The sequence below is a fragment of the Dendrobates tinctorius genome, unplaced genomic scaffold (genome assembly GCF_039654945.1).
Source record: "Dendrobates tinctorius isolate UK_male_01 unplaced genomic scaffold, ASM3965494v1 ptg000071l, whole genome shotgun sequence".
In the NCBI taxonomy this organism is placed as follows: domain Eukaryota; kingdom Metazoa; phylum Chordata; class Amphibia; order Anura; family Dendrobatidae; genus Dendrobates; species Dendrobates tinctorius.
This window is the reverse complement of record NW_027361739.1, coordinates 16,808,462-16,834,770: the sequence shown is the minus strand read 5'-3', so window position 1 is coordinate 16,834,770 and position 26,309 is coordinate 16,808,462. Positions and strand designations below refer to the sequence as shown.

The window sequence follows — 26,309 nt, the reverse complement described above, 5'->3', positions numbered from 1 at the left end:
CCAGATGAGGTCTGACCAAAGAGGAGTAGAGGGCAATAATGACTTCACGTGATCTAGACTCTATGCTTCTGTTAATACATCCTAGAATTGCATTTGCCTTTTTTGCTGCTGCATCACACTGTTGACTCACATTCAGTCTGTGATCTATTAGTATACCCAAGTCTTTTTCACATGTGCTATTGCTTAGCCCTATTCCTCCCATTCTGTATATGCTTTTTTCATTTTTATTGCCCAGATGTAGTACTTTGCATTTTTCCCTGTTAAAAACCATTCTGTTAGTTGCTGCCCACTGCTCCAGTTTATTTATATCTTTTTGAATCCTCTCTCTCTCTTCTCTAGTATTAGCTATCCCTCCTAGCTTTGTGTCATCAGCAAATTTAATCAGTTTACCCTCAATTCCTTCGTCTAAATCATTGATAAAGATGTTGAACAATACAGGGCCCAGGACAGAGCCCTGTGGCACCCCACTTGAGACATTCTTCCAATTGGATGTGCAGCCATTTACGACCACCCTTTGGGTCCGATCAGTAAGCCAGTTATGAATCCACCTAACAGTTGCCTTGTCCATTCCATACTTAGCCATTTTTTCAATAAGGATTGAGTGAGATACTTTGTCAAATGCTTTGCTGAAGTCAAGATATACTATATCTACAGCATTTCCTTGATCCACCCAATCAGTGATTCTGTCATAGAAGGAAATTAAGTTAGTCTGACATGACTTATTGGTTACAAACCCATGCTGACTCTGTTTAATCACTTCCTTCTTACCCAAGTACTTACATACATGTTGTTTAATAATTTGTTCAAAGATCTTTCCTGGTGTAGAAGTTAGACTCACCGGCCTATAGATGCCTGGATCCACCTTCTTCCCCTTTTTGAAGATAGGAACAACATTTGCTCTTCTCCGGTCTTCTGGGACTTCTCCTGTTCTCCAAGAAGTTTCAAAGATTATGGAGAGGGGTTCAAAAATTTTTTCTGCTATCTCCTTCAGTACTCTGGGGTGTAATTCATCTGGACCTGGAGACTTGAATTCATTTAGGTTAGCTAAGTGTTTCCACACTATCTTTCTGTTTATAGATATCCTGGATTCTTCTATTCCCTTAATAGGACAGTGAAGAACAGATGATGTTACATTTCCTTTCTGAGAGAAAACAGATGCAAAATAGGAATTTAAAAGTTCGGCCTTCTCAACATCCTGTCTTACCAGTTCATCATTTTCATCCTGTAAAAATCCTATAGCATCTTTGACTTCTCTTTTTTACTTTTGACATATCCCCAAAATCCTGTATTATTGCTTTTGATGTCTCTTGCAAGCCTCAATTTATTGTCAGCTTTCGATAATCAGATTTGTGCCATGCAAGTTCTGCAGACAGCATTATATTGTTCTTTAGATTATGCCTCCCTCTTTCCATTTTATAAACATTTCTTTCTTCCTTTTTAGCATGTGCTTAAGTTCTGTGTTCATCCATCCTGGTTTCCTTAAATGCTTCCTATTCTTCCCTCTTTTCGGAATAGTTAACAATTGTGCTTTGAGAATCTCATTTTTCAAGATTTCCCATCCTTGGTGGACATTTTTGTCCTTAAGGATATCCAGCCATTGGATCCCTCCAATTCTCTTTCTGAATCCCTTAAAATCTGCCTTTCTGAAATCTAACCTTGACGTCTGAGTCTTCACAGGTCTTCCTCCTCTAGTTATCCAAAATTCTAAAATAGCATGGTCGCTACCTCCTAGGGTCCCATCCACTTTTACCTCCTCAACCATTTCCTCCCTGTTTATAAGGATTAGTTCCAAGGTAGCAGTTCCCCTTGTTTTCTCCCCTACCTTTTGGAAGATAAAGTTGTCAGCAAGAGAGGATAAGAATTTCCTTGACCTGTTAGTTTTGCCTGAGATTCCCAAAATACGATTTGTCAAAGCGGATTTGAGTGACGTTGGCATAACCCCGGGAATATCATTCAAATTGTGTGGGCGACGCCAACCTTGACTGAATTAAGTGAAACACACCCATATGGCTAAATGTGCAGGCACGATGTAACTATATAAAAAGTTTTTTGCACATGATTAGACCACCGTTTATAATGAAAAAAAGTGTTAGTGTGTAGAAGAGAGGGCCGCTGAAACACTGGGCCCGGAACTGCTGGGGCCGAACTTCCTGTTGATGGAGGGACTGAGATTGCCAATGGAGTGAGCCGGTAACCTGGGTGAGGGAGGCATGGCCAGGGAGAGTAAGTTAAAAGGGGTTGCGCGGGAACGTAAGGGGGCTTCCTGCCAGAACGCTGAGCAGGTGCCGACTGCGGCTCTAGTGAGGGGAGCGATAGACAGCAGCATGCAGAGACAGGGCGGCAGCGTGAGAGACTCAACCATATTGGCGGGTGCGCATGGGTGCACACAACAGACAAAGCATCGCAGCATGGACATCCATGTGTCTGCTGACACAGAGAGGTGCATTCCGGGTAGAGTATTGCAGCACAGCCATTCAGGTGACGGTGACTGCTCAGAGAGGTACGTCCTTGCGGAGAGCTCTACCCTTTTGCTCCACCATTGAATAGACTAGAGGCTCAGCGGGCAAAGCTGGAGACCGCCCGCTGGCGCTAGAAGCGATGCTGTGTGTTGGGCGGGGAGGCTCGAAGACGCTACACCGACCTCTGCCCGCATTCTACTAGTCACTGGACCTTCAGAGTGTGAGGGGCTGTGGAGCCACGATAATTGAATATGTTAACAAAAGACTGTTTAGTTAAACACCTGTTATACAGTTTAGATTTTTGCATCGCTTTTCCCTGTTATCTCTCTGTGAGGAGTTTATTGCTGTTAAACAATTAAATATAGTTATGCTCTGCAGAATTTGTGTTACTGCATCACAGGACCTGCATATTACAAGTGATGCACATTTCATTTAACGATGTCTAAAATCATATTATAGGAAATCAGTCACCTTCACCACATTTTGCCTATGTAATCTGAGAGCTGCATAATAGGGGGCCAGAGATCCTGATACCAACAATGTGTCCCTTACTGTACTGCTTGCTGCAGTTTTTATAAAACTGATGTTTTATCAGCAGGAGATTATCACTAGATAAATAAATTCTGCTGTTCTATAGTCCAACCAACCCCTGCACGAGTAGGTAGGAATTCAGCACGTCCAAAGGGAAATTGTAAAAGAATCAGTCTTTATTAGAAATCCTGTAAAACATGAACCAGTTCTAGTGAAACATGAAAATCTGATGCTTTTCTGGTAACCGCCCTTCGTCTATTCATCGTCTATCCTCAATATAGCCATTGCATCGACAAAGGTGGTGGACTCTATTTCTTCTCTTTGTACATTCCCCTGCGCTGATTGACAGATTTCTGCCTATGCATAGTGTGCACAGAAAGCTGCCGGTCAGTGGTGTGGGCGTGGTTATACAGAGCTCAATATTTAGAGAACTGCTAGATCTGCAGGAGATAAATCGTTTTTTCATCAAAACTGCATCATCCAGTAAAGTAAGTGACACTGATACATCGCTGGAATCGGGTTCTCTGCCTCTACAGCATGCTGGTAGCAAAGACCTGGTGTTGATCCCCTTTATCTTAGTTTTTCCAAACAGTAGTATTACTTTTTTAAATCCTTTTACCCACTTTGTGCTTTTTCATATAAACGGTTGAATTTATACCTTCATCTTTTAATTAGTGCGTAAAATGCACTGGAAAAGTATTGGCCATCGATAATGCGGTTTATGTTGCATGCAATAACTATTATTAGGGTCCAAACTGTAAATAGGTCTGGATACAACATCTGTTTATTTTATGTGTTTCTTTTTTTCATTAGTGTTTATCCTTTGAGTTCTCTTCTTTTATGTAATTATAGATGACAGTGAAAAGAAAGACAAGGATGGGAAAAAGAAATGGTGGCAACCCTGGGTGACTCACACAACGAGTAAGAAGCGCCGATTTATGTGTTTTGAGTGATAATATTGGGATGCTTTTGCACTCATCTATTTTTGCCAGTAAAATGTGAATTGACATCAGTTTTGACTTTTAGAAGTTCATCTTTTTCCGAGTTACATGATACTTGTGGTTGAAAAAACATGCCACAAATCTGTCATGGTCATCTCCTTAATTCTCACATCCTCCTATTGTTTCAGAAGTGAAACTCCATTGATTTCTATATAATCCTAATTATAAACTTAAGTCAAAGAAGAAGTAATCCCTGCAATAATTTTCTGTAAATTTGTCACCATCTCATTAGGTCTTCTTGATCCAACCGTTTTGTATTTCTTACTGATATAATGGTGGTGATCATTTTCTGTTACCATTTGATAACTTCCCACATAATGAGTCTAACCATTAATCTACCTAGGGTGCTATGGGGTTTCTCTCCGCTTGGATATGCACCGGCACAGGGTTTCTGTATCAAAACAGAATAAAGTTTATTATCCTTCATAAAAGTTACAGCTCCATACAGGGACTTCTCAGTCTCTAGCATAGACTGTCCACCATAAACGATCTTTCCCAAGCTCCAGAACAACACATTGTGCTGATCTATTCCCAGATGCCAGTTATTAGGCCTGTAAGACCTGACTGGAGTCTTGGAGTGACCTTTCCCACCCACGCTCTTTTGGTCGCTCCTAAATCAAGGACCTCAAATCCAGCCAAAATAAAAATAATTTTAGTAACACGTACCTGCCATAAGAACTTACCGCCTGTTTTCTTACACTGCTCATCTGCAGTTATACCAGTTGGACCCACAGCAATCATGCATAGATTGTCTATCCTAAGATCTGTCATTGGTTATATACTGGAAACACAACATAACTGTTTCAAAGGCTCATGCTTAAGTCACATTCTTCACAGGTTCAGTATTTGGTTATTATTTTACATTTGTATTTGTAACATCAAAAAATAAAAAATGCAACTCATTAAAATCATAATAATTCTTTTATTATTATTATATATACTATATATACAGACAATATAAAAAAACAGGTAGGGAGAATGAGAAGCCACAGGTAACTGAATGAAAAACAGGGGATACTTGCGATGTAAGAATCGTAATAGGAATCTTCCTATCAGGTAAGTAATGCTGAGGGAGTATAATAAATATATACAGTTGTGCCTTTTTTCAGAGAATGTGAATGATAACACCAAAACTTTTTCTCCACTCTTGGTTAGTGGTTGGGTGAAGACATTTATTGTCAAACTACTGTGTTTTCTCTTTTTAAATAATAATGACAACCCAAAACATTCAAATGACCCTGATCAAAAGTTCACTTACCCCATTTCTTAATATAGTGTATTGCCCCCTCTAACATCATTGACAGCTTGAAGTCTTTTGTGGCAGTTGTGAATGAGATTCTTTATTTTCTCAGATGGTAAAGCTGCCCACTCTTCTTGGCAAAAAGCCTCCAGTTCCTGTAAATTCCTGGGCTGTCCCGCATGAGTTGCGTGCTTGAGATCTCCCCAGAGTGGCTCAATGATACTGAGGGCAGGAGACTGAGATGGCCACTCCAGAACCTTCACTTTTGTTCTGCTGTAGCCAATGACAGGTTGACTTGGCCTTGTGTTTTGGATTTTTGTCATGTTGGAATGTCCAAGTACGTCCCATGCGCAGCTTCTGGACTGATAAGTGCAAATTTGCCTCCAGTATTTTCTGATAACATGCTGCATTTATCTTTCCTTCAACTTTGACCAAGTTTCTTGTGCCTTTGTAGTTCGCACATCCCCAAAACATCAACAATCCACCTCCATGCTTTACAGTATGAATGGTGTTCCTTTCATCATAGGCTTTGTTGACCTCTCTCCAAATGTAACGTTTATGGTTGTGGCCAAAAAGTTCAATTTTGGTCTCAATACTCCAAATTAACTTGTTCCAGAAGTTTTGAGGCTTTTCTCTGTGCTATTTTGCGTATTGTAGGTGAGATACTTTGTGGCATTTGCACAGTAATGGCTTTCTTATGGCGACTCGACCATGCAGTCCATTTTTTTTTCAAGTGTCTCCTTATTGTGCATCTTGAAGCAGCCACACCACTAGTTTTAAGAGAGTCCTGTATTTCAGCTGATGTTATTTGTGTTTTTTTCTTTGCATCATGAACAATTTTTGGCAGTTGTGGGTGACATTTTAGCTGGTCTACCTGATCGTGGTTTTGTTTTTACAGAGCCCCTGGTTTTCCATTGGTTAATCACAGTTTGAACGCTGGTGACTGGCATTATCAATTCCCTGGATATCTTTTAGTATCCCTTTACTGTTTTATACAGTTCAACTACCTTTTCCCATAGATCCGTTGACAATTCTTTTGCTTTCCCCATGACTCACAATCCAGAAACATCAGTGCCTGGATGAAAGATGCAAGAGTCTGTCTGGATCCCAGAAACTCACTCAGCTTTTATGCACACACACTGATTACAAGCATATAAGTCACAGGTGAGGATGTTACTTTTAGTAGCCATTCAAACCCATTTGTGTCAACTTCTGTGCATGTTATCAGGCCAAAATCATCAGAGAATGTGAACTTTTGATCAGGGTCATTTGGATGTTTTGGGCTGTCATTATGATTTAAAAAGAGAAAACACAGTAGCTTGACAATAAATGGTTTCAAACAACCACTAACCATGAGTGGAGAAAAAGTTTTGGTGTTATCATTCATATCCTCTGAAAAAAGACCATGAAGCAAAAATTCTGCAGGGGTATGTAAACTTTTGAGCACAACTGCATCATAAGTGAACTGCAGATAAATACATAATATAAGTTAGGCAACCTAAGTACGCCTCCCATGCAAAAAAAATATATATATACACACATAGGTATATAGGTAAGGATAAAGTGCATAAAATAACAGCATTCTTTATGAAACGCACGTGCGGTGGGACCCCTCTATATACTTGCTGCAGTCTGGGAATGTTCTGGGTAACTGTTATTTTATGTACCGTATTTTTCAGACTAGAAGATGCACTTTTTCCCAAAAAAAATTGTGAGGAAAATGGGGGGTGCGTCTTATAGTGGGAACACAGGCTTACCGGTGGGTTGCGGCAGTGGTGTGGTGGCGGCAGAGGTGAGGCGATGCTGAGGCGCAGTGGGCGGTACGGCGTGCACCTGAGCAGGGTCCCTTACTCAGGTGAGGTGACGCCGCGGCCCGGTGTCCACAGAGAACAGAGCGCGGGTGAATCACAGGTTTCTCGGTGGCGGCGGCCATCTTCCTGAGGCCATGTGTGCACAGATTGAGTTCTCTGCTTCCCGGGGCATCAGGAAAATGACCGAGGGAAGCCGCGCGTGCGCAGATTGAGATTGCGGTGGCCATTTTCCTGAAGCCGAGTTCGCAGATTGAAATGTCTGTGAGTCTCTGTTTTAAATGATTAATGTCGTTGATACATTCAATGTACACGTTGCTTCACATAACCCGAAAAGTAAAAGACTAAGGGTGTCAGGTCCGGGGATCGTGTATAGTTTCCTGTGACTGGTCAAAACTGCACCATGACTTTACGGACAAATTGCATTTATCTGCAGTTCACTTGTGATACAAATTTATTACACTCCCTCAGACTTACTTACCTGATAGCAAGATCCCTATTATGATTTTCACATTGCAAGGGTCCCCCGTTTTTCATTCAGTTACCTGTGTGGCTTTTCATTCTCCCAATATATTTTTTATAATGAAAATTCATTATGATTTTAATGGCTTACATTTTTTATTTGTTGCTGCTATGAATTGCTCATGCAGTTAAACTTTATTTGTATGGATTGTTAATATAGGTGTGTATCAGTATTTGTAAGCCAAGACCAGGAGTGGAACAGTCAGAGGAAAAGTATAATAGAAACACGTCACCACTTCTGGATTTATTATCCACTCCTGGTTTTGGTTTACAAATACTGAGGTAAAATACTGACCCAATACTGAGGTAAAATACTGATCCAATACTGAGGTAAAATACTGACCCAATACAGAGGTAAAATACTGACCCAATACTGAGGTAAAATACTGAGCTAACACTGAGGTAAATTACTGACCCTATACTGAGGTAAAATACTGACCCAATACATAGGTAAAATACTGACCCAATACTGAGGTAAAATACTGACCCAATACTGAGATAAAATACTGACCCAATACTGAGGTAAAATACTGACCCAATACAGAGGTAAAATACTGACCCAATACAGAGGTAAAATACTGACCCAATACTGAGGTAAAATACTGAGCTAATACTGAGGTAAATTAGTGACCCTATACTGAGGTAAAATACTGACCCAATACTGAGGTAAAAGACTGACCCAATACTGAGGTAAAATATTGATCCAATACAGAGGTAAAATACTGACCCAATACTGAGGTAAAATACTGACCCAATACTGAGGTAAAATGCTGACCCAATACAGAGGTAAAATACGGACCCAATACTGAGGTAAAATACTGACCAATACTGAGGTAAAATACTGACCCAATACAGAGGTAAAATACTGACCCAATACTGAGGTAAAATACTGAGCTAATACTGAGGTAAATTACTGACCCTATACTGAGGTAAAATACTGACCAATACTGAGGTAAAATACTGACCCAATACAGAGGTAAAATACTGACCCAATACTGAGGTAAAATACTGAGCTAATACTGAGGTAAAATACTGACCCTATACTGAGGTAAAATACTAACCCAATACTGAGGCAAAATACTGACCCAACACAGGTAAAATACTGACCAAATACTGAACGTATGAATGTGGTCTTAGGGTCAGGGATCCTATAATCAGATCTCTGCAAAGAACGGTATCATCTTTATAGAATAACCATCCACTCTAGAGCCAAACAGTTTGTAGAAAAAAGTAGAAATAATGATGCTCACCTCGCCAATATTGTTCAGCATACACTGGAAAAGTGAAGAATGAGTGCCAATTCCTGCTGGTGAAGCTCAGCTATTAGAGAACTGAAGTAACTGAACTAATCCTTTTAATAGAAATACATTTAAAACAAGAGGATACATTATGAGGTTCTATCCTTGTGATTGATCATCTGTTTTTAAATGAATTTCTAATAAAAAGATGAATTTTATGGATGGAAGTTAAAAACGTGCTGACAGGTTCACTTTAAATCCATTATTGCATTTTTCAGTGGTTCGTAGTGGAAGCTATAGCCTATTCGATACAGACAGTGAGGATGAAGAGGAAGAAACTCGGGAAGAAAAAAGGGAAGAGGAGCCTCCAAAAAAGAAAACAGCATTTCAGGTAAATGATTTGGGTCTTACTCCTAACTAGAGTTGAGCGACTTTTGCTTTTTTAGGGTCGCGTTTCGTTTCGTGATACCCGACTTTTCCAAAAGTCGGGTCGAGCAAGATCGTCCGATTATAGGGAAAAGTCGGGGTCGTCCCGAAGCACGAAACCCAATGTAAGTCAATGGGGAATAAAAGTCGGCAGTGAGAGGAGGACAGGAAACACACCTACAGTGCCCATTTGAATGCCAAAAGCATCAATTCTTCTTACTTAAGCTTGTCAACCTTAATTAACTTCATAATACAAGTTACGCACTGAAAAATGGGGGTTATTTGGCTACAGACTGTGGGGGGGGGGGAGGGCTGGCTCCAGGTTTTCATGTGCCCTGGGCGAAAGAGCGCCCCTTTAACACATACCACAACTCATCATGCTCCGATACGGCAGAGAAATAGCGGTATAGTACAATGAAAAATAACTCACTTTTTACATCTCATGACGAGGCCCATCTATTTCTCCATACAAAATCATTGGTCCCATATAATGTTTGAAACAGTATATGATGAGCTCCACATAATGCTACAGTATATGTTGGTCCCCATGGATGAAGCTCCACTGTCTTATGGGCCCAAATAATGCTCCAAACATAATGGGCCCCATTTCTAATGCTCTAGTGTATAATGGGCCCTGTAAATGCTGCTCCAGTGTCTGATGTCCACCTTTGGAATGTTCCAGTGTATGGTGGGCCCCATCTATCATTCTCCAGAGTATAGTGCTCCCCAAAAATTGCTGTCCCAACATAGAAAACAATCAAATAAGTCTCCTCGCTAGGGAATCCCTGTACTTGTCTGGACAGGTGCTGTAGCTTGCTTAACAGCTCGCCAGCCGTTCTCACGCCCAGTATGGATTGCACGTGATTGCACAAAGGTTAGAAAGGGTACCGTATCCCTGGATAACATGTATGGATAGCGTACACATTCAAAATATATGTCTATACAGCATGAGGCAGGCTCAGACGGTGTTAGGCCCAGTATGGATTGCACGTCATTGCACAAAGGTTAGAAGGGGTACCGTATCCCCGGATAACATGTATGGATAGCATACACATTCAAAATATATGTCTATACAGCATGAGGCAGGCTCAGACGGTGTTAGGCCCAGTATGGATTGCACGTCATTGCACAATGGTTAGAAGGGGTACCGTATCCCCGGATAACATGTATGGATAGCGTACACATTCAAAATATATGTCTATACAGCATGAGGCAGGCTCAGACGGTGTTAGGCCCAGTATGGATTGCACGTCATTGCACAAAGGTTAGAAAGGGTACCGTATCCCCGGATAACATGTATGGATAGCGTACACATTCAAAATATATGTCTATACAGCATGAGGCAGGCTCAGACGGTGTTAGGCCCAGTATGGATTGCACGTCATTGCACAAAGGTTAGAAGGGGTACCGTATCCCCGGATAACATGTATGGATAGCGTACACATTCAAAATATATGTCTATACAGCATGAGGCAGGCTCAGACGGTGTTAGGCCCAGTATGGATTGCACGTCATTGCACAAAGGTTAGAAGGGGTACCGTATCCCCGGATAACATGTATGGATAGCGTACACATTCAAAATATATGTCTATACAGCATGAGGCAGGCTCAGACGGTGTTAGGCCCAGTATGGATTGCACGTCATTGCACAAAGGTTAGAAAGGGTACCGTATCCCCGGATAACATGTATGGATAGCGTACACATTCAAAATATATGTCTATACAGCATGAGGCAGGCTCAGACGGTGTTAGGCCCAGTATGGATTGCACGTCATTGCACAAAGGTTAGAAAGGGTACCGTATCCCTGGATAACATGTATGGATAGCGTACACATTCAAAATATATGTCTATACAGCATGAGGCAGGCTCAGACGGTGTTAGGCCCAGTATGGATTGCACGTCATTGCACAAAGGTTAGAAGGGGTACCGTATCCCCGGATAACATGTATGGATAGCGTACACATTCAAAATATATGTCTATACAGCATGAGGCAGGCTCAGACGGTGTTAGGCCCAGTATGGATTGCACGTCATTGCACAAAGGTTAGAAGGGGTACCGTATCCCCGGATAACATGTATGGATAGCGTACACATTCAAAATATATGTCTATACAGCATGAATTATAGAATCATAGAATCATAGAATCGTAGAGTTGGAAGGGACCTCCTGGGCCATCTGGTCCAACCCCCTGCTCAAAGCAGGATTCGCTAAATCATCCCAGTTAGATGTCTGTCCAGCCTCTGTTTGAAGACTTCCATTGAAGGAGAACTCACCACTTCTCGTGGCAGCCTGTTCCACTCATTGATCACTCTAACTGTCAAAAAGTTTTTTCTAATATCTAATCTGTGTCTCCTCCCATTCAGCTTCATCCCATTGCTTCTAGTCTTTCCTTGTGCAAATGAGAATAAAGTTGATCCTTCTACAATGTGACAGCCCTTTAGATATTTGTAGACAGCTATTAAGTCTCCTCTCAGTCTTCTCTTTTGCAAACTAAACATTCCCAAATCCTGCAACCTTTCCTCATAAGACAGGGTTTGCAGACCGGTCACCATTCTGGTCGCTCTTTTCTGAACTTGCTCCAGTTTGTTGATGTCTTTTTTAAAATGTGGTGCCCAAAATTGGACACAATATTCCAGATGAGGTCTGACCAAAGAGGAGTAGAGGGAAATAATTACTTCACGTGATCTAGACTGTATGGTTCTGTTAATACATCCTAGAATTGCATTTGCCTTTTTTGCTGCTGCATCACACTGTTGACTCATATTCAGTCTGTGATCTATTAGTATACCCAAGTCTTTTTCACATGTGCTGTCACTTAGCCCTATTCCTCCCATTCTATATATGCTTTTTTCATTTTTATTGCCCAGATGTAGTACTTTGCATTTCTCCCTGTTAAAAACCATTCTGTTAGTTGCTGCCCACTTCTCCAGTTTATTTAAATCTTTTTGAATCCTCTCTCTCTCTTCTCTAGTATTAGCTATCCCTCCTAGCTTTGTGTCATCAGCAAATTTAATCAGTTTACCCTCAATTCCTTCATCTAAATCGTTGATAAAGATGTTGAACAATACAGGGCCCAGGACAGAGACCTGTGGTACCCCACTTGAGACATTCTTCCAACTGGATGTGCAGCCATTTACGACCACTCTTTGGGTCCGATCACTAAGCCAGTTATGAATCCACCTAACAGTTGCCTTGTCCATTCCATACTTAGTCATTTTTTCAATAAGGATTGTATGAGAGACTTTGTCAAATGCTTTGCTGAAGTCAAGATATACTATATCTACAGCATTTCCTTGATCCACCCAATCAGTAATACCATCATAGAAGGAAATTAAATTAGTCTGACATGACTTATTAGTTACAAACCCATGCTGACTCTGTTTAATCACTTCATTCTTATCCAGGTATTGACATACATGTTGTTTAATAATTTGTTCAAAGATCTTTCCTGGTATAGAAGTCAGACTCACCGGCCTATAGTTGCCTGGGTCCACCTTCTTCCCCTTTTTGAAGATAGGAACAACATTTGCTCTTCTCCAGTCTTCTGGCACTTCTCCTGTTCTCCAAGAATTTTCAAAGATTATGGAGAGGGGTTCAAAAATTTCTTCTGCTATCTCCTTCAGTACTCTGGGGTGTAATTCATCTGGACCTGGAGACTTGAATACATTTAGGTTAGCTAAGTGTTTCCTCACTATCTTTCTGTTTATAGATATCCTGGATTCTTCTATTCCCTTAATAGGACAGTGAATAACAGTTGATGTTACATTTCCTTTCTGAGAGAAAACAGATGCAAAATAGGAATTTAAAAGTTCAGCCTTCTCAACATCCTGTCTTACCATTTCATCATTTTCATCCTGTAAAAATCCTATAGCATCTTTGACTTTTCTTTTACTTTTGACATATCCCCAAAATCCTTTATTATTGCTTTTGACATCTCTTGCAAGCCTCAATTCATTTTCAGCTTTAGATAATCTGATTTGTGCCTTGCAGGTTCTGCAGACAGCATTATATTCTTCTTTAGATATGCCTCCTTCTTTCCATTTTATAAACATTTTTTGCTTCCTTTTTAGCATGTGCTTAAGTTCTGTGTTCATCCATCCTGGTTTCCTTAAATGCTTCCTATTCTTCCCTCTTTTCGGAATTGTTAACAACTGTGCTTTGAGAATTTCATTTTTCAAGATTTCCCATCCTTCCTGGACATTTTTGTCTTTAAGGATATCCAGCCATTGGATCCCTCCAATTCTCTTTCTGAATCCCTTAAAATCTGCCTTTCTGAAATCTAACCTTGACGTCTGAGTCTTCACAAGTCTTCCGCCTCTAGTTATCCAAAATTCTAAAATAGCATGGTCGCTACCTCCTAGGGTCCCAGCCACTTTTACCTCCTCAACCATTTCCTCCCTGTTTATAAGGATTAGATCCAAGGTAGCAGTTCCCCTTGTTTTCTCCTTTACCTTTTGGAAGATAAAGTTGTCAGCAAGAGAGGATAAGAATTTCCTTGACCTGTTAGTTTTGCCTGAGAGAGATTCCCAACAAATGTCTGGATAGTTGAAATCTCCCATGACAACTATGTCAAATTTTTTGGAGAACTTGGCCATTTGATGCATAAAGAGTTAATCCATATCTTCAGCTTGCACAGGCGGCCTGTAGTAAATGCCTACAATGGTGTCCTTTCCATTGTTCTGTCCTTGTATTCTTACCCAAACAGTTTCCACAGAACTCCCAGTCTCTGAAGCTTCAATCTCTGTGCAGATATACGCATTTCTAACATACAATGCGACACCCCCTCCTCGTTTATCAAGTCTGTTTCTTGCAAATAAGTTGTATCCTTCTAGTCTTGTATTCCAATCATGTGTATTGTCCCACCAAGTTTCAGTGATTCCAATGACATCATATTTCTTTTCCTGTGTTAGTAGTTCCAATTCTCCTTGTTTGTTGCCCATGCTTTGTGCATTAGTATAGAAACATTTTAGTTTGTGATTGGTTTCTCTTTCTCCAATATTTTTTTTAATTAGATTCTTTCGTCTTTGTTCTTCCTTTCCACTTCTAATAGCAGAGTTCTCAGTAGCATTTGTCAGGTGTATGGCTTTTTCTGGTCTTTTGCTTCCCTTCCCATGTTGTTCTAGTTTAAAGCTCTCCTTACAAGTGTAGCAAGGCGACTTCCAAATACCTGCTTTCCAGTCTTCGTAAGGTGCACCCCATCTCTAGCAAGTAGTCCATCGTATAAGTAGTTCACTCCGTGATCCAGAAATCCAAATCATTGCTGACGGCACCATCGACGTAGCCAGTTGTTCACCTGGCATGAGGCAGGCTCAGACGGTGTTAGGAACAGTATGGATTGCACGTCATTGCAAAAAGGTTAGAAGGGGTACCGTATCCCCGGATAACATGTATGGATAGCGTACACATTCAAAATATATGTCTATACAGCATGAGGCAGGCTCAGACGGTGTTAGGCCCAGTATGGATTGCACGTCATTGCACAAAGGTTAGAAGGGGTACCGTATCCCCGGATAACATGTATGGATAGCGTACACATTCAAAATATATGTCTATACAGCATGAGGCAGGCTCAGACGGTGTTAGGCCCAGTATGGATTGCACGTCATTGCACAAAGGTTAGAAGGGGTACCGTATCCCCGGATAACATGTATGGATAGCGTACACATTCAAAATATATGTCTATACAGCATAAGGCAGGCTCAGACGGTGTTAGGCCCAGTATGGATTGCACGTCATTGCACAAAGGTTAGAAGGGGTACCGTATCCCCGGATAACATGTATGGATAGCGTACACATTCAAAATATATGTCTATACAGCATGAGGCAGGCTCAGACGGTGTTAGGCCCAGTATGGATTGCACGTCATTGCACAAAGGTTAGAAAGGGTACCGTATCCCTGGATAACATGTATGGATAGCGTACACATTCAAAATATATGTCTATACAGCATGAGGCAGGCTCAGACGGTGTTAGGCCCAGTATGGATTGCACGTCATTGCACAAAGGTTAGAAGGGGTACCGTATCCCCGGATAACATGTATGGATAGCGTACACATTCAAAATATATGTCTATACAGCATGAGGCAGGCTCAGACGGTGTTAGGCCCAGTATGGATTGCACGTCATTGCACAAAGGTTAGAAGGGGTACCGTATCCCCGGATAACATGTATGGATAGCGTACACATTCAAAATATATGTCTATACAGCATGAGGCAGGCTCAGACGGTGTTAGGCCCAGTATGGATTGCACGTCATTGCACAAAGGTTAGAAAGGGTACCGTATCCCTGGATAACATGTATGGATAGCGTACACATTCAAAATATATGTCTATACAGCATGAGGCAGGCTCAGACGGTGTTAGGCCCAGTATGGATTGCACGTCATTGCACAAAGGTTAGAAGGGGTACCGTATCCCCGGATAACATGTATGGATAGCGTACACATTCAAAATATATGTCTATACAGCATGAGGCAGGCTCAGACGGTGTTAGGCCCAGTATGGATTGCACGTCATTGCACAAAGGTTAGAAAGGGTACCGTATCCCTGGATAACATGTATGGATAGCGTACACATTCAAAATATATGTCTATACAGCATGAGGCAGGCTCAGACGGTGTTAGGCCCAGTATGGATTGCACGTCATTGCACAAAGGTTAGAAGGGGTACCGTATCCCCGGATAACATGTATGGATAGCGTACACATTCAAAATATATGTCTATACAGCATGAGGCAGGCTCAGACGGTGTTAGGCCCAGTATGGATTGCACGTCATTGCACAAAGGTTAGAAGGGGTACGGTATCCCCGGATAACATGTATGGATAGCGTACACATTCAAAATATATGTCTATACAGCATGAGGCAGGCTCAGACGGTGTTAGGTCCAGTATGGATTGCACGTCATTGCACAAAGGTTAGAAAGGGTACCGTATCCCCGGATAACATGTATGGATAGCGTACACATTCAAAATATATGTCTATACAGCATGAGGCAGGCTCAGACGGTGTTAGGCCCAGTATGGATTGCACGTCATTGCACAAAGGTTAGAAAGGGTACCGTATCCCTGGATAACATGTATGGATAGCGTACACATTCAAAATATATGTCTATACAGCATGAGGCAGGCTCAGACGGTGTTAGGCCCAGTATGGATTGCACGTCATTGCACAAAGGTTAGAAGGGGTACCGTATCCCCGGATAACATGTATGGATAGCATACACATTCAAAATATATGTCTATACAGCATGAGGCAGGCTCAGACGGTGTTAGGCCCAGTATGGATTGTACGTCATTGCACAAAGGTTAGAAAGGGTACCGTATCCCTGGATAACATGTATGGATAGTGTACACATTCAAAATATATGTCTATACAGCATGAGGCAGGCTCAGACGGTGTTAGGCCCAGTATGGATTGCACGTCATTGCACAAAGGTTAGAAAGGGTACCGTATCCCTGGATAACATGTATGGATAGCGTACACATTCAAAATATATGTCTATACAGCATGAGGCAGGCTCAGACGGTGTTAGGCCCAGTATGGATTGCACGTCATTGCACAAAGGTTAGAAAGGGTACCGTATCCCTGGATAACATGTATGGATAGCGTACACATTCAAAATATATCTCTATACAGCATGAGGCAGGCTCAGACGGTGTTAGGCCCAGTATGGATTGCACGTCATTGCACAAAGGTTAGAAGGGGTACCGTATCCCCGGATAACATGTATGGATAGCGTACACATTCAAAATATATGTCTATACAGCATGAGGCAGGATCAGGCGGTGTTAGGCCCAGTATGGATTGCACGTCATTGCACAAAGTTTAGAAGGGGTAACGTATCCCCGGATAACATGTATGGATAGCGTACACATTCAAAATATATGTCTATACATCAGGAGGCAGGCTCAGATGGTGTCAGGCACAGTATGGATTTGACGGCCCAGATTACACAGCGGAGGAGCAGGGAGAGGTAAAGATTGCAAATGCTGGGGCCCTGGCCAAGCAAGGGGGGCCCACTCGTGGGCGTCGGTACTGGCACTGGGCCCCTCATAGTACAGCGGTGTGTCTGACGGCGGGTGTGCACCACCACCGTCAGAGACACTTGATTGCACTATGAGGGACCCTGTGCCAGTGCCCGCGCCCAAGAGTCGGCCTACCCACCTGTCCAGGGCAACGGCACTCGCACGGTGTCGTGCGCTAGGTGGTGACCCCGGCCATGGGGGGGGAGGCAGCACAGTTAGGGAGTTTTAGAAAGTGGCATATGTTGATGTTGGACATTCAACTGATGCAAAAGGCGAAATAGGTGAAGTACCAGGAAGAGGTGGACCAAAGCAAGCCATTTTTCTGTCACCCTATGTGTCATCAGGGGAAGGTGGGACAAAATCCTTGGAAACCCATGCGTGGTTCATTTTAATGAAGGTTAGATCATCCACATTTTGGGTTGACAGACGGGTCCTTTTTTCTGTCAGGATTGATCCAGCTGCACTGAAGACTCTTTCCGATAGCACACTTGCAGCTGGGCAAGCGAGCTCCTGTAAGGCATATTGGGCCAATTCAGGCCAGGTGTCCAGTTTAGCGGCCCAATAGTCAAAGGGGAATGACCTGTGTGGGAGAACATCGATATGGGAGGAAAAGTAGTTTGTAACCATAGTTGACAACTGCTGTCTCCTGTCACTTTCCATCGATGCAGTATTACCATTTGTGTGAGCGGTATTTGAAAAATCAGTCCACAACATTGTCATGAAACCCCTGTCTCCAATGCCACTTCTGCTGTGTGCACCACGAACACCTCTGCCAAGCTGCCCCCGGCCCGTACGGCTCGTGTGAGAACCATCACCGCTGCTGTGTGCTGGGAATGCCTCAAGCAACCGATTTACCAGAGTTGCTTGTTTATTAGCCAATATTAGGTCAAGGTTCTCCTGTGGCATGATGTTTTGTAATTTGCCTTTATAGCGTGGATCCAGGATGCTGGCCAACCAGTAGTCGTCATCGTTCATCATTTTGGCAATGCGGGGGTCCCTTTTTAGGATCCGCAAGGCATAATCTGACATGTGGGCCAATGTTCCCGGTGTCAATGATGCACTGCGAGTGCTGGGTGGAGGAGCACTTTCTGGCAAATCCACATCCCTCCAGTCATGCACAAACCCTGTACCAGACCTTGCCACGCCAACATTTTCACTTGCCCCACGAGATGCATCCTCCTCCCCTAAGTAATCATCCCCATCATCCTCCTCCTCCTCCTCCTCTTCTTCCTCCACCTCGTCCAGGAGAGGTCCCTGAGCAGACAATGGCTGAATGTCATCAAGGATTCCCTCCTCCTCTTCCTCCTCATCAACATTGGCTGCAGACGCCTGCTCCTTAAGGTGCGTCAAAGTTTGCATGAGCAGACGCATAAGTGGGATGCTCATGCTTAGGATGGCGTCGTCTGCGCTTACCAGCCGTGTGCATTCCTCAAAACACTGAAGGACTTTACAAAGGTCTTTCAGCTTCGACCACTGCACGCCTGTCAACTCCATGTCTGCTCTCAAAGTGCCTGGCCGTGTATCCTCCCACAAATGCATTATGGCCTGCCTCTGCTCGCACAGCCGCTCCACCATGTGCAGGGTGGAGTTCCACCTTGTTGCAATGTCGATAACGAGGCGGTGGTTGGGAAGGTGGAGCAATCGCTGCAGCTTCTGCATACGAACGGAGTGTACAGGCGACCGGCGGATGTGCGCGCACAGTCTTCGCACCTTCTGGAGCAGGGCTGTTAACTCCGGATAATTTTTGAGGAAGCACTGCACCACCAGGTTCAAGGTGTGAGCCAAGCAAGGTATGTGGCTGAGTTTTGAAAGGGCTATGGCTGCCACAAAATTACGGCCGTTATCACTAACTACCTTGCCTGCCTCAAGATGTACACTGCCCAGCCATGACTCAGTTTGTCGCTTCAAGTACTCGGCCAGCACCTCGGCGGTGTGTCTGTCGCCCAAACACATCATCTGCAACACAGCCTGCTGACGCTTTCCACTAGCTGCTCGATAGGGGGACACATCGTGTGCAACAGTGGCAGCTGCAGATGGAGTGCTCGTACGACTGCGCTCTGTGGACGAGCTGTCGCTTCTGGAGGAGGAGGAGGAGGAGGAGGGTCGAACGCCTACAGCCAACTGTTTCCTAGACCGTGGGCTAGGCAGCACTGTCCCACCACCGCTGTCCCCTGTGGACCCTGCATCCACCACATTAACCCAGTGCGCAGTGATGGACACGTAACGGCCCTGGCCATGCCGACTGGACCATGCATCAGTTGTGAGGTGCACCTTTCCGCTCACTGACTGCTTGAGTGCATGGACAATGCGGTCTTTCACATGATGGTGGAGGGCTGGGATGGCTTTGCGAGAGAAGAAGTGGCGACTGGGTAGGTCATAGCGTGGAACTGCATAGGCCATGAGTTCGTGGAAAGCTGTGCTTTCCACCAACCGAAAGGGCATCATCTCAAACGAGATTAGTTTGGCAATGTGGGCGTTCAAACCCAGTGTACGCGGATGAGAGACTGAGTACTTTCTTGACCTACTCATAGTGTCTGGGAGGGTGAGCTGGACTTGAGAGCTGCATATGGTGGAAGTAGCGGTGGACAGGGCGGACTGAGAGAGGGTTGATGATGGTGATGGAGTTGGTGTTCTTTCTGATGGCCTAGAATCAGTCTTTCGTTGATATAACAGTGGGATTCCCTGACTGCTGTGGCCTTGCAACGACACCTCAACATTTGCTGCTGTGCTAACCGGTGTGCTTACAGTGGGGGAAACAATGTAGCGTTGCTGACTACCTTCGTTGTGATCAGTTGCACATGTGGCACTTGATGTTTGGTGTTGTGTCCACGCTTGCAAGTGCATGCTGGTTAAATGTCTAAGCATGCAACTGGTATTCAAATTTTTCAGATTTTTCCCTCGGCTAAAGGTCTTTGCGCACTTCTTACAGATAACCTTGGCCTGATCATGAGGATTTTGTTCAAAAAACTGCCACACTGCACTCTTCCTACTTTGGCAGACATTTTGCGGCCTAGCACGCTGTGATCTTTTTACCCTCTGGACAAGCTGTCCAGCAACTCTTTTGATGTTTGGAACCTGTCTTTGGAGTGCTCCGGGCCTGCCAGATAACAGCTGTTGCGATGTCGATGTCTGCTGTGGATGCTCCTCATCTGAGCTATTGCAAGCAGCACCCTCTTCCCCCAATGGATGCCAATCTGGGTCAACAACTGGGTCATCCATCACCTCCTCTTCTATGTCATGTGCACCTTTCTCTGTGTCACCGTGTATGGTGGTATAGTGTGCGGGAAGGGGCACCTGAGTCTCATCAGGGTCAAAATCTGGCTCTGTACACTGCGAGGACAATGTAGTGCTCTGAGTGAATGTACCAGCAGAATCATCCATCAGCGGCTGTGCATCAGTGCACTCCATGTCAGATTCATCTTGGCCTGGGTAATTCACCATTTGACTTGATAATCCAGGCATGGTATGTGAAAACAGCTCCATGGAGTAATCAGTAGTATGGCCTGCGTCATCCTTCAATCTTGGTTGGGGTGAAGGACACAAGGAAAGGTGTGGTTCATGAACATGAGCCTCCAATGACGACTCAGTGCTTTTACTTTTTACAACTGAAGAAGAGGAGGCGATAGAGCTGGAGGCTGAGTCAGCAATGTAAGACAAAACTTTTTCCTGATGCTCTGCCTTTAAAAGCGGTTTGCCAACTCCTAGAAAACTAAGCGTTCGAGGCCTTATGTAGACAGACGATGACGCAGGGTCAGCACCTCCTGCATTTGGTCCTATTTTGCTCTTGCCACTACCATCAGATCCACCACCAACACCATCATTACCAGCTGCCAACCCCCGCCCAATTCCACGGCCTCTTCCACCAGCCTTCCTCATTTTTGGTAGAAATGTAGACAAAATCCAACAAACTATATAGTAATGTAAAACAAGGTACAAGGTGTCTATAGGACAGGGGAGTTTTAGAATTTCTGCACACACTTGTGGACAGTGGACACTTGTGGATTGTGTGCGGCCCACTGATATCTGAGCGCAATGTGACACGCTCGATGGCACAGCTGCCTGTGACCAAAGTGACGAGAGGATAATGGAGATTTTGAATCTCTGCGTACACTTTTGGACACTGGACACTTGTGGATTGTGTGCGGCCCACTGATATCTGAGCGCTATGTGACACGCTCGATGGCACAGCTGCCTGTGACCAAAGTGACGAGAGGATAATGGAGATTTTGAATCTCTGCGTACACTTGTGGACAGTGGACACTTGTGGATTGTGTGCGGCCCACTGATATCTGAGCGCTATGTGACACGCTCGATGGCACAGCTGCCTGTGACCAAAGTGACGAGAGGATAATGGAGATTTTGAATCTCTGCGTACACTTGTGGACAGTGGACACTTGTGGATTGTGTGCGGCCCACTGATATCTGAGCGCTATGTGACACGCTCGATGGCACAGCTGCCTGTGACCAAAGTGACGAGAGGATAATGGAGATTTTGAATCTCTGCGTACACTTTTGGACACTGGACACTTGTGGATTGTGTGCGGCCCACTGATATCTGAGCGCTATGTGACACGCTCGATGGCACAGCTGCCTGTGACCAAAGTGACGAGAGGATAATGGAGATTTTGAATCTCTGCGTACACTTGTGGACAGTGGACACTTGTGGATTGTGTGCGGCCCACTGATATCTGAGCGCTGTGTGACACGCTCGATGGCACAGCTGCCTGTGACCAAAGTGACGAGAGGATAATGGAGATTTTGAATCTCTGCGTACACTTGTGGACAGTGGACACTTGTGGATTGTGTGCGGCCCACTGATATCTGAGCGCTATGTGACACGCTCGATGGCACAGCTGCCTGTGACCAAAGTGATGAGAGGATAATGGAGATTTTGAATCTCTGCGTACACTTTTGGACACTGGACACTTGTGGATTGTGTGCGGCCCACTGATATCTGAGCGCTATGTGACACGCTCGATGGCACAGCTGCCTGTGACCAAAGTGACGAGAGGATAATGGAGATTTTGAATCTCTGCGTACACTTGTGGACAGTGGACACTTGTGGATTGTGTGCGGCCCACTGATATCTGAGCGCTATGTGACACGCTCGATGGCACAGCTGCCTGTGACCAAAGTGACGAGAGGATAATGGAGATTTTGAATCTCTGCGTACACTTGTGGACAGTGGACACTTGTGGATTGTGTGCGGCCCACTGATATCTGAGCGCTATGTGACACGCTCGATGGCACAGCTGCCTGTGACCAAAGTGACGAGAGGATAATGGAGATTTTGAATCTCTGCGTACACTTTTGGACACTGGACACTTGTGGATTGTGTGCGGCCCACTGATATCTGAGCGCTATGTGACACGCTCGATGGCACAGCTGCCTGTGACCAAAGTGACGAGAGGATAATGGAGATTTTGAATCTCTGCGTACACTTGTGGACAGTGGACACTTGTGGATTGTGTGCGGCCCACTGATATCTGAGCGCTATGTGACACGCTCGATGGCACAGCTGCCTGTGACCAAAGTGACGAGAGGATAATGGAGATTTTGAATCTCTGCGTACACTTGTGGACAGTGGACACTTGTGGATTGTGTGCGGCCCACTGATATCTGAGCGCTATGTGACACGCTCGATGGCACAGCTGCCTGTGACCAAAGTGACGAGAGGATAATGGAGATTTTGAATCTCTGCGTACACTTTTGGACACTGGACACTTGTGGATTGTGTGCGGCCCACTGATATCTGAGCGCTATGTGACACGCTCGATGGCACAGCTGCCTGTGACCAAAGTGACGAGAGGATAATGGAGATTTTGAATCTCTGCGTACACTTTTGGACACTGGACACTTGTGGATTGTGTGCGGCCCACTGATATCTGAGCGCTATGTGACACGCTCGATGGCACAGCTGCCTGTGACCAAAGTGACGAGAGGATAAGGGAGATTGGATTGCTTTTAAAAAAGCAGTTTGCGGAGCAGTGGGTAAACAGCAATGCCAGCGTGTCAGGAAGCCTTAGAAGGCAGCCCAACAACCAACACCACTGATACACCACAATATAGCCTCCCCTTGCACTGCACACACAGTGACTTGTGTGTTGTGCAGGCCAAATCGCTAGCAGCAGAAGCAGTTTTTTTGTCTTCTTCCCTGCCTAACGCTCTCCCTACAGAATCAGCAGCAACCTCTCCCTATACTAAGATCGGCAGAAGTAAGATGGCGGTCGGCGTGCACGCCCTTTTATACCCCCTGTGACGCCCACCAAAGCAAGCCAATCACTTGCATGCCCTTCTGAAAGATGGTGGTGACCCGTGCCTATGTCATCACGTTGCCCACAGTGTCCGTGGATCCTGATTGGCTGAAAAAGAGCGCAAAACAAACTTTTGAAACGCGACTTTGGCGCGTAAGTCGCCGACCTCGTGGCCGACCTCATCCTAGGGTCGGGTTTCGTTTCATGAAACCCGACTTTGCCAAAAGTCGGCGACTTTTGAATTTTTTCGACCCGTTTCGCTCAACTCTACTCCTAACATTTGGTCTCAGGATCCAGAACATAGAAACTTGAATGGGTTCACATTACTGATTGTACAAACAAGAAGTATTCAGCTCACCCCTCTTCGCTCCTGATCACACCTCAGACGCACCGAAACACCCTGACCCGGGTGTATAGTGCATGCACAACATAAAGAAGGATTTTTCCAGCGTCTCCAGGAGATAAAATAATAATTGCTTTATTGAGAATATAAAATCTTCATACCATCAGGTAAAAACGACATAAAGAGGCGTATGGAGGGGAGCAATTTCCTACGCGTTTCACCCTGAAAGGGCTTAATCATGGAATGCGTAAGAAAGGTCTCCAAGCAAATATTTAAACACATCAAGAAAACAGGTGAACCAATTAGATGAAAAACACACCCATTCGTTTAGCATGAAAAAAAAAACAAAAAAAAAACCTAAACAAATTTAAATCAACTGTGCAAAGGATGGAGACCAACACACAAAAAAAATTTGTAATAACAAAAAAGATGAGAGGAAAAAAGAAAAAAAAGAAAAAATACTAGTGTATAATGTAAACAGTTAAAAAACACACATTAATGTTATAAAGAAGCCATAGTATATTTTGATGGTGTTATAACAAGAGTCTTGCGATTCACAAACAATTTATGTACAATTTATTGTCAAAAAGGGGAAAAAAAAAAAAAAAAATTGCCATTTTTTTTTTTTTCTTTTTCCCTGTTACTTCTTCCTGCTTTTGTTTCCCTCTTCCTACTTATATTCCCTTTTCTTTTGTTATGGGGAAAATAGGGTAACATGGAAGAGAAAGGGATGCCTAAGAAATACTGCATGATTAGATCTCTCCTCTTATTCATACCATGCGGCACTCTAGTACCCAATTTGTAGATCCAGAAAGACTCTGGATTGAGAATCTTTCTGCAGTGGTCCCCTCCCCTAGTTGGTTTGTACACCTTTTCAATGCCAATGAATGTAAGGGAATCCAGGCACCTATTATGAATAGTAATAAAGTGCCTCGAGACTGCAGAAACATTTACTGCAGAAGGATTTAGTGTATCAGACATATGTCTGCGTATCCGCTGTTTAAGAGGACAAGTCGTACAACCTACATATTGAATTGAGCAAGAAGTACATTCAATAAGATAAACAATATTAGGGGTATTACAATTAATAAAATCCCTAATGTTGTAAGTTAAACCAGTAAACATAGAAGTGAATGATTTGCTTCTTTATAACATTAATGTGTGTTTTTTAACTGTTTACATTATACACTAGTATTTTTTCTTTTTTTCTTTTTTCCTCTCATCTTTTTTGTTATTACAAATTTTTTTTGTGTGTTGGTCTCCATCCTTTGCACAGTTGATTTAAATTTGTTTTGGTGTTTTTTTTTTTTGTTTTTTTTTTCATGCTAAACGAATGGGTGTGTTTTTCATCTAATTGGTTCACCTGTTTTCTTGATGTGTTTAAATATTTGCTTGGAGACCTTTCTTACGCATTCCATGATTAAGCCCTTTCAGGGTGAAACGCGTAGGAAATTGCTCCCCTCCATACGCCTCTTTATGTCGTTTTTACCTGATGGTATGAAGATTTTATATTCTCAATAAAGCAATTATTATTTTATCTCCTGGAGACGCTGGAAAAATCCTTCTTAATGTTGTGCATGCACATTACTGATTGTAGCCTCATTAATCAGGCACTTGTAGTGTACGTTGACATTATAACCTAAGTTGATGTCCTATGTACCGGTAAATCTCTATTCTGTTTTTTAAAAAATGTAGGCAGCATGATGACCCCTATGATGAAGCCTAGTAATTATGGTTTAGCTCGAACAGTGTATGACAGATCTGTACCTGAGTTTCCTTGTAAGTATAATTAGAATACAAAGATGTTATACTTTTGACATTGTCTCCAGCTAGCCTATGAAGCATGGACCACAAGCTCTAAATCTGCACTGAACCTACGGAAGAACGATGAGCAGACCATCCAAGAGCAGATCCGCAAAGAGATGGAGAAGCAACAACCAGATGGTATGCTGTGTAGTTATGAACATCATTTGTCATGCTGTGTTTGGAGAAATTTAAATTTTTGCGTGTGGACCATCCTTTTAATTGCCTACATACACCTTTTAGGAACTTTATACAACTTGCAACAATTCACCTATTCATGCCATTTTACAACTGACATACAAGATTAATTGACATACAAAATTATACTTACAAAATAGGTATTTTTGAAAATTCGACTTTGCATTACTTATCCTTCACTAATCCTTCGTTATACACTATTATGCTCCAGAGCTGCACTCACTATTCTGCTGGTGGTTACTGTGTACATAGATTACATTACATGTCCTACACTGATCCTGAGTTATCTCCTGTATTATACTCCAGAGCTGCACTTACTATTCTGCTGGTGCAGTCACTGTGTACATACATTACATTACTTATCTTGCACTGATCCTGAGTTACATCCTGTATTATACTCTAGAGCTGCACTCAGTAATCTGCTGGTGGAGTCACTGTGTGTTACTTGTCCTATACTG

At 43.4% G+C, this 26,309-nt stretch overlaps 1 protein-coding gene across 1 annotated transcript in view; it reads left to right on the top strand.

The window, feature by feature from the left end:
* Nucleotides 1-26,309, top strand: part of LOC141096108 (piezo-type mechanosensitive ion channel component 2-like) — a 242,528-nt gene that overhangs the window by 154,197 nt on the left and 62,022 nt on the right. The window contains 3 exon segments of the mRNA XM_073582522.1: nt 3,843-3,911; nt 9,078-9,190; nt 25,680-25,794. Coding sequence (XP_073438623.1) covers nt 3,843-3,911; nt 9,078-9,190; nt 25,680-25,794 — 297 coding nt within the window.